This window comes from Anoplopoma fimbria, chromosome 24 (genome assembly GCF_027596085.1).
Source record: "Anoplopoma fimbria isolate UVic2021 breed Golden Eagle Sablefish chromosome 24, Afim_UVic_2022, whole genome shotgun sequence".
In the NCBI taxonomy this organism is placed as follows: domain Eukaryota; kingdom Metazoa; phylum Chordata; class Actinopteri; order Perciformes; family Anoplopomatidae; genus Anoplopoma; species Anoplopoma fimbria.
In genome coordinates, this window is record NC_072472.1 from 3,354,701 (window position 1) to 3,367,813 (window position 13,113).

General features: G+C 37.8%; 1 protein-coding gene across 1 annotated transcript; it reads right to left on the bottom strand.

The window, feature by feature from the left end:
* Positions 1 to 3,382: 3,382 nt before the first annotated feature.
* Positions 3,383 to 8,162, bottom strand: irf1b (interferon regulatory factor 1b). Its single transcript, XM_054625821.1, has 10 exons — positions 8,033 to 8,162; positions 7,166 to 7,259; positions 6,433 to 6,532; positions 6,169 to 6,336; positions 5,987 to 6,027; positions 5,652 to 5,778; positions 5,433 to 5,537; positions 5,270 to 5,298; positions 4,981 to 5,098; positions 3,383 to 4,183 (listed from the first exon to the last, which is right to left on the bottom strand). Exons 1-10 carry the CDS (start codon positions 8,062 to 8,064, stop codon positions 4,083 to 4,085), a joined length of 915 nt encoding a protein of 304 aa, XP_054481796.1. The 5' UTR covers positions 8,065 to 8,162; the 3' UTR covers positions 3,383 to 4,082.
* Between the last annotated feature and the right edge of the window lie 4,951 nt (positions 8,163 to 13,113).

Genomic DNA, 13,113 nt, shown 5'->3' on the forward strand with positions numbered 1-13,113 from the left:
TTAATCTATACAATAACCTGCATTTATACACATTTTTTTTCATATATCATTTTAAAAAAGGCTTAAAAAAACGTTCAGGTAACTTTAAAATGAAAAAGTATAAACAACAATATATTTAACAAAAGGAAAGCATCGTCCTTGACTTACAATCAACAATTGTTGGTTGGTTGAAGCAGAAGGTAAACGTCTTTGAAGAAGAAGGGAGAAAAGGAAGGTAACCACTGCCTCGTGCATCTTTTACTAAAATGCTAGTATATTTTTGATAACATTTTAAAAATCAATTACATAAAAACAAAATATAAATGTGACATCATTCACTATTTCTGCCAGGAAAAACGAAATAATCCTTCACTCTCGTTTTCCTTCTTTAGAACCACTCCCCACAATGGAACACACACACACACACACACACACACACACACACACACACACACACACACACACACACACACACACAACACCACACACACACACACACACACACACACACACAGGAACCCGATACAATGGTCTGCCCTTTACCTTCGCTAACACAAACGGCACCAACATTTGTTTTCTTCTGCTCTGTTGTTAAGTGTCATGTCTCTCCTAGTCTCACTTGTCACGTCTCGCCTCATGCTGTTATTTCCTTTTTGTGGTTTCTATGGGTTGTAATTTTGCTCCGTACAGAAACTGAATGCAACAATAACTAACCCTAACCCAATGTTTCAGGGATTTAGTTTTTTACTTAATTGCAATTTCCCATAAGCTTTTATTTCTCTCTTCAGAGATGCAATCAAATCTGGTGCACAGTTTAAATGCATTCGTAATGTGTCAAATCTAAAAAATAGATGATTGCTGATTTTAGCTGCCACCAAACATTTGAATGTTTGCTATATGAAAAGCCAGAAATGTGTTGAACCATAAACTCTTTGTTCTTCTTTTTTATGATAGGATAACAAAAGCAATCCGGTTGCCCTCTACTTCTGCAGCAGAAGAAGGAAGAAGGAAGAAGAAAGCATCTGTAAGGGAACTATGTCTGAAACTAGGATGGAGAGACTGTGGGAATCATGCAAATATATGGATTCAGCAATAAAATATGGGCAGACGGTGAAACATTTGGTCTGAAGTCAGTATTTATGAAATCTTTCACATCTGTTTTTCCTCATGTTTGCCCAGTCAGTTTACTGACCTCAGTACATGAGCTCATAAACTAACAAAAAAACTTCATAGCTTCATAGATTTAAAACATTTTAAAGAGTAGAAAAAAAGAATTAAATCCAATACTATTAAGGCACTTGATAGTGAACTAAGACATAATAAACTGAACCAAAATTGGTTATTTATGTTCAGAAATCACATCGAATGTTTGACCTGACATGAACCCAAAGTGTTGTGAATGTCTTGTGAATGGAGGAAAAATTGGATCCAATATTTTCTTTGGTGACTCTGAGGTGAAAGAATCGGACATAATCTAAACTTCTCCCATTGGAGTTAATAAATATATAAATATATATATATATATATCAGTTTCATGCATTTTCAGTCTGTCTGTATATTTGGTGTTTAACACTTTTGTCTGTATAATTTGTTGCCTGTTTGACAAAAAAACTAAATAAATAATTTAAAAACAAACAAGCAGTTTAAGTGCATCCTTATCAAAATGTAAGCTCTTCTTTCCACATCTTTGCCATTTTCCCCCGACAGTCAATAAGTACGCTGATGGTTGTAAATGAGGAGGAGACACCTGGCAATAACATCGAAGACCAGAATGCACTGTAGCTACAAAACTAGCTGTTTACAAAGGCTAAAGTTGCAATTACAGACACCCTGATGTTCACAAACTACTTGATTGGCAAAATGAAGTGTTTAATCCATCAGGCTTTTATTGATTGTATAAAGTCATAAATCGGGCTTGCCTTTTTATCTGAATGTTGCTGAAAGACATCTTGGTGTAATTCGGTAATTGAACGCAGTGACACTAAGGCACATGAAGTGGAAAGAAAACACCTAAAACACACAATCAGGTGTTTATTTCACTATTTGATCAGCAGATTTCTCCTAAATTCACCTAAAGTTACCATTAGATAATGCCTCATTTCCATATTAAAACATAACATTTCAGAAAACTTGTAATACAAAAGAGAATTGTCTTAATGTGAGTAATCAAATAAGGAAGTTTCATGGTGATATCTATTCTTAATTTCTTTTACCCTATTCACATGTATTGTCTTCAAAATGAAAATTACAAAACATTTCTTTAAAGAAGTTTTCTCTAAATTAGTTTTTTTCAGACTCTGATCCATAAATCTCCACTTCAGTAGCTTTACATACACCAAACTTTACAGTTTCATTCCTCTCTATATTCTGAAGGATTTTACGGAGGGATGTATTTATATATCATTGCCTGATTTATACAACATTTTAGCACTAAAAACTTTTAGATTTTTTTTTATGGATGTTGACAGTATTTTCTAATTTATGGATTGATACAAAAAGATATTTAAAATTCCTTCTGCAAAAACTTTTGACTCTAATATGTCAACAAAATAAAAAAAGAATTTTGATCCTGACGTGTATGCACATTAGCACGTCAAAATAACCAAATGCCTGATTTGCATGATTAAAAATACATTTTCAGAAAACTTGCAGTACAAAAGATTATCGTCTCCATGTCAGTATCAACTTGGGAAAGTTTCATGGTGATATCTATTTTTTATTTTGTTTACCCTATTCACCAGTAGTCTCACGCAACAGTTAATCCTAAAATTGTCTCCTTGATGTTATCATTTTCTTTTTGTGATTTTAAATGCCTTTTTTGTAGCTTTTTTAAGGATTTAATTATGAAAAAAACATGTACGTTATAATACTTGACCTTGAAAAACAAATTTATTCACAATTTTCACATTATCTCAATAAGTAAAATAATTTATCACCTTTTCAATCTGGCTTTCGATTAAATTATTCTACAACTACTGCTTTATTAAAACTTACAAAATTATATTTTCTCTGCATCAAACTATTGTGTAAAGCTCCCTCTGACTGGAATAATCTACCTGTAAATATTTGATCCATATCATCTTTCCACCTGTTCAACTTTATAATTATGTCTTATGACTTTATAACATAAGTTATCACTGAAGTTAATGCCTTTTTTATAACCTATGACAGAATGAGCCATTATCCTGCTCTGTTTGAGCATGACCTCCTGATTTTGTTTGTCTCATTATTTCATATTTATATATTTATACATTTTTGTTTAATATTGTTGTTGAGAACCCCCTTGAAATGAGATGGTACATACATATATATATATATATATTTATATATATATATATTGATATGTATAGTATACTGTGATGATTTAGACCAAGATAATTTGACAGAGGCTCTTATGTAAGGTCAGAGAAATTTATTTTACTTCACCGGAGCATTTAAAAACTCGTAACAAAGAGTCATATTCATTCACATTTATTTTACAAAAACACACACACATAAACAACTATTTACATAAATTTGCTACAACTGCTTTAAGCAAAGAACTGTAAGATTGTTGAAGTAGAGCTTTTTACCAGAAGTTAAGAAGTTTTTCTAAAACGGAGAAAAAAAATGATATTATGTCTATTGCTGTACTTTAAATGTTGAGTAGCTGTCAAATGTTTAGCGTGCTGATTATGTAGCCTATCTGCGTTTTGAGGTAAGTACTGTCTACCTCGGATGTAATCATGCGTATGATCCTGTGTATGTCCTGCCTGAGCGAAAAACAACTCCTGTGCTATTACAACCCACCCTCACAACAAAAGAAACTGAGCATCAAAAATGCCTTGAACCAGCCAAAAACATCGAAAATGAACAGCGTGCGAGTTCCTCTAACGCAGCAGAGCACTTCACAACTTCACACAAAAGGTTTAGCGGGGTTGGCGAGAGGGAGATCTTCGGATCGCGTACTACCGGGCGCCAAACAACGGGCGCGACGCGCGGTCAACGGTCGACTCCACTGAGAGGACAGGGTCTTGAACGTGGTGGACAGGAGGAGCTCTTTTAAAAAAAGTCCAAAAGTGTCAAAAAAAGGCTCCCTCCTGTCCTTCTGTCCTGAAGATCTCTCAGAACGCCTGATGGAAAAAGCTCTTCCAAATGTCGTCTGTGGAATTCTGGGTGTCCGAGCCCAAAACCGTGTACTGCGGCATATCGTCTAGCTCGTCGACTGTAAAACAAAAAGAGAGAAAAATTAAAGATCAGGATGGCGAAGAAGAACATTATTATATTATAACACACTAAAACAATTCAGAAAGTGGCATTCGTCCTCGCTGTCTTAAGGGTCGGTTGGACTTACAAAGCACTATGGGAAATGTAGAATCAAGTGTTTTTGATCCTGAATCAATTTTGTTAATGTCTCCTGCATGTGCGATACTCTACACCTCTAGAGTACCACATTAATAATTCATTATTGGAAGCTTTTGAAAGAACAATGAGGACTTGACTTTAATGCAACAATACCTCATCTGTGGTTAGAATGATGTCATAAGAACTCCTCATTGTGAGAGCGTTACACTTATAGAATCTCTTCAAAATAAACTTTCTGCTTCACAGGAAACTAGTTAGGTTTAGGCAACAAAAGATTGTTTTTTTTAATTAGAATTAACTTGAGAAATGCCATTACTGAAGTTTGCAAGTTACGTGACAAATAAATCAACGTTAACAAACTAACAGCGGGCTCCTGGTTGAAAGATGATCGCAGTTATATGGACCAACTTCACACCCCGTTTGTGCTTTTGCATTCAAGATTACGTGGAAAACACATGGAAGAATTTCGTGGGTTATCTACCAATTCATAGGAACAGCTACAAATGCTGGATGAGACCAGCCTGCTTTATTTCACTTTAAGGCTTTCATTCTTGGATAAGTAAGAAATACTTCTCGAAACGCATCTAGATTTCTCCTCAAGGCCTCACGTTGCACATGCATGTAGAGACGGTTTGTCCCTCTCTGAGCGACATTTACCTGAGGACGATTCACTCCACTGGCTGCCTGGACTGGTGCATGCTTCATTGCTCAGGAATCCCGTGCCTTCAAAACCGCCCATCACCCAGTGTGAGTCTTTCTCCAGTTGCTGACAAATCTGTAAGAGCAACACTGGACTGAGCATGGCTTTTGTTTTTTTTTGTTTTTTTTTTGCTTATTGTTTTTTTGGGGTATTAATACACACCCCAAACAGGCCGACTAAGACAAACAAGGGTATTCCTGTCAATGAAAAATGCATGTAGGTGGGAGTAGATAGTCCACTGCTTACCTGGACAATGTCGTCGGAGTAGTCGTAATCTGGAAGATCACAGCAAAGAGAGAGAGGGGAAGAGAGGAGGGGAGAGTGAGCACGGCGTCGGGATATCCATCTATACATCTGAATTAACTCCGTTTCATTTAAACCATTTATTTGTTATAAGTGCTTGTCTTACCGGGGCTGTGATCGGGTGAAACCTCGAATCTCTGGTTGAAGTCGGAGCCAATTTCCACCGACAAACTCCACTCAGGGACTTCAGACGGAGACACAAATGAGAAATCTGCAAAGATGGCAAACAATAAGCGTTAATTACACTCGATGCTTCCGGTTTTAGCGTCAAATTCAAGGCTTCAAGTACTATATATTTCAGATTATTATTATTTTTTCTCCTCACCTGTGTGCTCGGTTTGCACAGTGCTGTCGACCGTGTTCTCCTGAGTGGATGAAGCGCCTTCTTGCATGGGCTCGTGGCTGGAGGTGTCCATGTATTCTCCTTCTTCCTCCATCTTGATCATTGAGTTCTAAAGGAGGAGCAGAAAGTCACAATCGGTGAGATTTTCAGAAACTCCCATGAGAAAAAATACAAACAGCTGAATGTGTAGCTACTGCGGTGATGCCATACAAGTAATGTCATGATATATACTGTGTGTTTTTAAATGTGAACTATGTAACAAGTGTCACAAAACACAGCAGAGTCAACTTAAAAGTAAAATGGTTAGATTTATTTACCTTCCTTCTCGGCTTTGATTCCTTCCCTTTGCTTCGTTTATCTGTGCAGAAGAAAGAAAGCCATTTAGATTTCTTTCATCAAAAGAAAGAAAAAAAAAAAAACAAAAAAAACGGCAGACTGCCAACACACAATGTGGATTCATATTTCGAAGAGAAAAAAACTTGCTGGCTTCCTGTCTCACCTCTAGATTTGGGGCTGGTGGGCAGCATCCTGAAGACGCGCATAGCTTGGTGTCCTTTGTTGACGCTCTTGTCTTTCACCTCCTCGATGTCGGGCAGCGAGTTCATCGCACAGCGGAAGTTGGCTTTCCACGTCTTCGGGTCGCAGGCCTGGCCTTCCACGTGTTTGCCTGCAAGATGCATTTTGTTTAGACTCGTATACATAAAAAAAAAAAAGAAAGAAAAAAAAAGATCTGCAGAACGTGTGTTCATTCGCGCTTGCTCACCTGTGTGGATGGCCCATTGTTTGAACAGAGTTGCGTCCTTGTCCATCTCCCAGCCGTGGCGAGCTGCGTGCTTCCAGGGGATGGAGAACATCGTCTTATCCTGGAAGGAAAACACAGGAGGAAATATTGAGTTGGATCGAGGGTTCGGCGTGGAGTAAACCAAAAATGTGTGAAAGTACTGCAAGGCTGATATTCAAACTAACTCAACAGTTTTCTACTACAAAGCTACGATTATGTTAAGAAATGATTTGCATATCGCATAGTAGCCACAGAGGATAAAAACACACAAAACAAGCTTCTATTGTTTTAGTTTGAACATGCTATGTTAGGAGGACATAGCTGTTTGTCCCATTTCTTCCCTCGCAGATAAAGCAGAACCAGACTCTGCTGTAATAACGTGAAATAGAGACCAGACTTTGGGTCACATCTATACATAAACTATAACACCGCACAAACAAGCTGCCCCTCTAAAGGTAGAATGCAAATATATTGATATTAGTAAACTGGAGAAAAAACCAAACACGTGCAGCCTTTGTAGATCACTTCCCTTCTGGACTCAGATCAAGAGAAGAGGAACTCTTGTTCTACTATAAGTTCATTTAAGGACATCTGTTTCTGTTCTTATTCCAGTATACTGTCTTCACACTTCACTAAATGCCTTTTTCTTTTGTTTTGTTGTGCATAAATAATGCAATTGGATTCAGGGAAGAAAGAAAAAAAAAAGAGTTCTTACCTTATCCACCCAACTCAGACCAGAGACAGAGTTTGACTCGATCTGCTTCTCGATCCACGGCCGCATTCGCATCCTTGACACCGGCATGTTTGACCTGAAATGTGCAGCAACACAAACAGGGGAAATTAAAGAAATGCCAGATATAGATACACTATATCTCCTCCTGCAGGCTGCTGGAGGAGAGGAGGCTGTGAGGAGGCTGTGAGGAGTTCACGGCCGGGGCAAGAAGGCAAACAGAGGTGGAGGGAGGAGGGTGGAGGAGGAGGAGGAGGAGGAGGGTGGAGGAGGAGGCGTGGACCTTTACGCGTAGGAGTGAGCTCTGCTTACTGCATGAAGGTCACATAGAGCAGAAAAAAACAACAAAAAAACACATTTCCTTTTTGGGTTTGTGTGGCTTCAGTGTTAGAGGTAGTTCTCAAATCCACGTGGACTCATTTTCGGGTGCAAAAGTTTGAAAAAGAGGAAATATTATCCGAGCAGGGCGCGTTTTGGAGACGTGTGCCAAAAAAGATCACACCTCCTCCTCCACCTCCTGCACCTCCTCCTCCTCCTCCTCCACCTCCTGCACCAATGCATGCATAGAGTAGTACATGCATATATATATATACATATATATATATACATATATATATACATATATACATATATATATATATATACATATATATATATATATATATATATATATTATAGTATCTAAATCTCTGTTGCAAGAATTGAACCTTAATCTAACTTTACCTTTCAAAAAACTAAATAACCTTAAATTCCTGTCCTGTGCTCAAGATCTTTTAATTCTCCAAAATAAATAAATAAATAATAATAAGATAAATCCTTGCAAGTAGAAGTGATAAATATCAAATCACTTACAGATTTTCCTTCAGCAAAACGGAAGACCACATTCAGGATGAGTCCGTTTGGGTTCGTGTCTGGTTCTAAGGAGATCCTGCTCGTCTGTGTGTTATCCACTCTGTGAGAGACTCGATCAGAAGTGACTGTGGACTGCTGCTCTCCAGCTGTATTTATAATGCTCTGCAGGGTTTTCCCCGACTGGCATGGAGACTTATCCACTGTGAGAAATGTCAACCCCGGAAGAAAAAACCCATCTGACTCACATCAAGTTTGTTCACAGACTTGTTTTTCTTATTTATTTAGTGCTTTAAACTATTGTAACTTCATGCATGTGGTGGTTATTCTACACATAAAGTGTGCACATTGTGAATAGAGGTGGACAAAGCAGACAAACTACTTATTATTGAATCTGCAACATAAATATCTTTTAAGCAAAATAAATAACTGATGTCATCTCTGCATGTATTTAGATCAATACAAGGAGGGATTAAGACTACATCAACAAAACAAATGTACAAATCATTGAAGTAAAACAATATAAACAATATCTTATATATGAAACACAACAAGCATAATACATATTACACATTCACAAAAAAAAACTTTATTTGTCTGTTGTTTGTCTATTGTTCTGTCTTAAAAAAACAAAGTGTTTATAATAAAAGGCCACATTCTCAAGTGTGTAAATTAAGTTCAATGTTCAGGTTGATATTTTTTACAAATCATTGAAGTAAAACAATATTAAACAACATCTTATATATGAAACACAGCAAGCATAATACATATTACACATTCACACAAAAAAAAGTAAACAGATAACCTATTTGTCTGTTGTTTGTCTTAAAAAAACAAAGTGTTTATAATAAAAGGCCACATTCTCAAGTGTATAAATTAAGTTCAATGTTCAGGTTGATATTTTTTACAGAGTGGGTTTGCGCATGCGCAGTCGCCAGCCTGTTTCAGCAGCAGAACTGTTTCCGAGAAATCACGCTGTTGAATGCAAGGAGGAAGTTAAACAACAACACTTGATGGTTATGGAGGCTCTGTGCACGTAGACCCCCAAACCTGAGCTAGACCCGGGTTTTATATTTAGCCCAGGTCCAGCTCTGCACACTGTGCATGCCATGCTCATTGCACACCTTTTGACATTTGCAGGTATTATCACAATGTGAATGTGCATAGGCTAAATAAGGGTGGATGCTATTAATATATATAGATATAGTTGTATTATTATATGTTAATGCATCATAAAGGCCTGCAGTAGTGTAGTGATATTCATGATAATAATAATAATTAGACTAGTATCATCATAGTAGTGGTCTGTAGTATAAATATGTAGTTTTGAGATTGTGCAAAGTGTACTTTATTAAAAAATATATGCATATAAAAGTACAACACACACACACACACACACACGCAAGCATGCAAGCATTCATACTCCAGATACCAGAGGTGAGCAACGCCTGGCACTACAGACTGGATGGTTCAGCCCTTTAGTATAAACACAGGCTGAGTGGAGAAGTCGGGCATTTACAAGAAATGATGTAGTAATTTATGTCGCCGGCAGGGGGCTTAGATATGGGTCATACCAGTGTGTGTGTGAGTGTGTGTAGCAGCAGTGTGTGTGTGTGTGTGTGTGTGTGTGAGAGAGAGAGAGAGTGAGAGAGAGAGAGAGAGAGAGAGAGAGAGAGAGAGAGAGAGAGAGAGAGAGAGAGAGAGAGAGAGTGTGTGTGTGTGTGTGTAGCAGCAGCAGCAGCAGCAGCGTGTGAGTGTGAGAGAGAGAGTGAGTGAGAGTGTGTGTGTGTGTGTGTAAATGACTGTAATGTAATGTAAATGTGTGTGTGTGTGTGTGTGTGTGTGTGTGTGTGTGTGTGTGTGTGTAGCAGCAGCAGTGTGTGTGTGTGTGTGTGTGTGTGTGTGTGTGTGTGTGTGTGTGTAGCAGCAGCAGTGTGTGTGTGTGTGTGTGTGTGTGTGTGTGTGTGTGTGTGTGTGTGCAGTGCAGTGTGTGTGTGTGGTAGCAGCAGCAGTGTGTGTGTGTGTGTGTGTGTGTGCAGCAGGTGTGTGTGTGTAGCAGCAGCAGTGTGTGTGTGTGTGTAGCAGCAGCAGCTGTGTGTGTGTGTGTGTGTGTGCAGTGTGTGTGTGTGTGTGTGTGTGTGTGTGTGTGTAGCAGCAGCAGCAGCTGTGTGTGTGTGTGTGTGTGTGCAGCAGTGTGTGTGTGTGTGTGTGTGTGTGTAGCAGCAGCAGTGTGTGTGTGTGTGTAGCAGTGTGTGTGTGTGTGTGTGCAGCAGCAGCTGTGTGTGGATCAATAAAAAGCTTCTTATCAGACATATAAATGTGATAATAATTCACCAGGAGCTCGTGTAATGTTTAACCAATGCGTGCACAAACAACTGTAAATGCAAATGACACCTACACACACACACATGTTCACATATTTCATCATGTTTTATTATTTCATTATAGGCAACTTATTTCATTGCTGTGTTTTCTGGCGTTTTGCATGTTAGAAAACCACACAGGTCACGTTATTAAACCAGCTCTTGCTATGTGACACTGGGAACCCCCACTGCTCACTGCTGTGTCGTCGCAGCCACCGGTGCTGCTCTCCATCTGCTGGGGCTTCCCACGTGTTGAGTGTTTTTTTTGGTTGTTTTTCTTTTTGCGCATGCGATCTACGGGCTCGAGCGCCTCTAAAGGAATGGCAGGGAGTTTTCCAGTGGAGTTTTTACACAGACTGTGGGATTTCCCAAATGAAGGCAGATATTTGGATTCTTAGGTGGAAATAAAAAGCCAAAAAAAAATCATCCCTATAATTGTTTTCAATTTCCTGTTGATGAAAGACAGAAGAGTGGGGGAAAACCAGGGAATTGTAGGAATTCACTGCAGTGGCTGATGCAAAACACAACAGTTGAAATAGAAAAAATATTTTTTATTGATTTATTAAAAACATATGTCTTCAACAATATAACCCTTTTTTATTTTGTACATTCTTATTTGCTAGAACATTTTTAATCAGTAAACAAACACTCAAAATAAAAGAGCTGGGTTGTTATTGTTATTGTGAACACATGGATGAGTTTAAATGTTGGCTTGTTTGGGGTACGATGGCTCATAAGCAGCTATTTTGACATTTCATAAGAGGGTTAACTGAATTATAAAATTGATTACGGTCCCATTATATATTTAGTGTCACAGCTATCCAAGTTAGCCAGCATACAAAATACCAGGACGATAATTAATGTTATTAATTACACCTTTGTTTACCCTCATAATATCGTTAATAGTCAAAAATGCTGCTGTGAATCTCTTGCGGTCAGACAGAAGCTCACACAGCATACCTATGGTAGGTTAATAGGTTAATAGGAATACTTTACCTGTTAAATAAGTTGTGGTAACAGCATCATTTCAAGCATATTTCACTGAAAATACAGTCTGATTGTATCAAGGAAGGTGAATTTATTCAAGTGCTAGCAAATTGTAACAATATCAGGTGCATACACTTATTATATAGCAATTTTCTTACTAGATGTTGGCTAATTGTAACAATTTTAAGTACTAACACTTACTATATAGCATATTTTTTACTAGATACTTGGTAATTGTAACAATTTAAATTGATAACGCTGACTATATAGCATTTTTCCCTGTGATATTAGCTTATTGTAACAATTTTAAGTGCTGACGTCAACCATATTGCATTTCTTTCTACAAGATGCTTGCGTATTGTAACAATTTTAAGTCTAACGTTACCTATATAGCATTTATTTTAACCAGATGCTAGCTAATTGTCACAATCTCTATAGTGCTTATTCTAGTTGTATCTGCAGCCTTTCTGAATGTTTTGTTCACCTGGCTTCACTGTCCTACTGCACTTTAAGCTAGCTAGCTAACTATCATCTAGATACTGTATACAGCAAACACTATGAAGACACCAGCCTGCTCACCATTTCCATCTAAATCAACTTTATTTACAACATAATACTGGGATTAACTTTTAATTTAGAGTAACCAGTATTCTTTATTTTATACTTTCTATGCTTTACTGTATTTAAACTGTTTCCAGACTGTTCATTTATTGCACTTTGTGTATACAGTGATAGTGATTCTGATTATTTAGGCCACCTGCAAGGATAAGACAGTAATATGAGGCTTTGAGGGGAGACAAGCAGCTTGAGCATCCAATCTGCCTCTGGACCATCTGCTTTAACAGCTCAGTGACACTGGATCAAGTCAAAGCCTCCGTTAGTTAGCCAGCAATTACACTGACCTCATGCATGGTGGGAGTGGGTGGGTGTAAACGGAAGGGTGCACTTTTACAGATGCATTTTTTACCCCATTTCAAAAGCATTTCCTGACTGTCAGACTGTTTCCGTTCCATTGGCTGTTTGTTTTCTGGCTCTGGTAGTTGTAGAGAGAGGAAGGGAGTAAGGGAAGAACAGAAAAAGTGTATTGTTGCAACACGTTCTGCAGCATAAGCTCAAGTTTCACAGACTTAAGTTCACATGTGGAGTTTCCATAAATGACACAAACATCTCTCAGGCCAATCCGACACAAGTTACATCATCTCTGCATGTTTTACACAAACCGGCCTGCTGGTGCAGAGCTCTGCCTGAGAGGTTTAAAGTTTAGCACCCCCATCAGTTCAATAAGAGTACTGTTTCAGACCATCAAGAGCAGACTGGTTTTGTTGGAAATGTTGCTAATGTCAACATTTCTTATTATAAAAGTACCATTAACAAGTAAGTATAGATTGAATAGATCCTTTATGTGAATGAACTAATACAGCAATGCAAAAATACCTAAAAGTATAAGTAAAAGTGTTGCATTTAAAATCCTATAAGCAAAGTACAGCAGTTTCATGAGCTAATACTTAAAGTTTTAAAATATAAAGTATAAAATATCAATTTAAATTCATTTTTTAGCCTTTTCTATGATCTTTTCTGGGTGAAATATTGGAGTTTTACTTCCTTAGGCCTCAAACTGTTATCTAAATGCAACCATCTGAGGAGTTTAGAGGGTAAATGTCTCTTTAGTGGAGCTGTGGCATCCTAAATGTGATAAGGAGTCCAAAAATAGACGCAGACTTTTTAGCTTTTTAG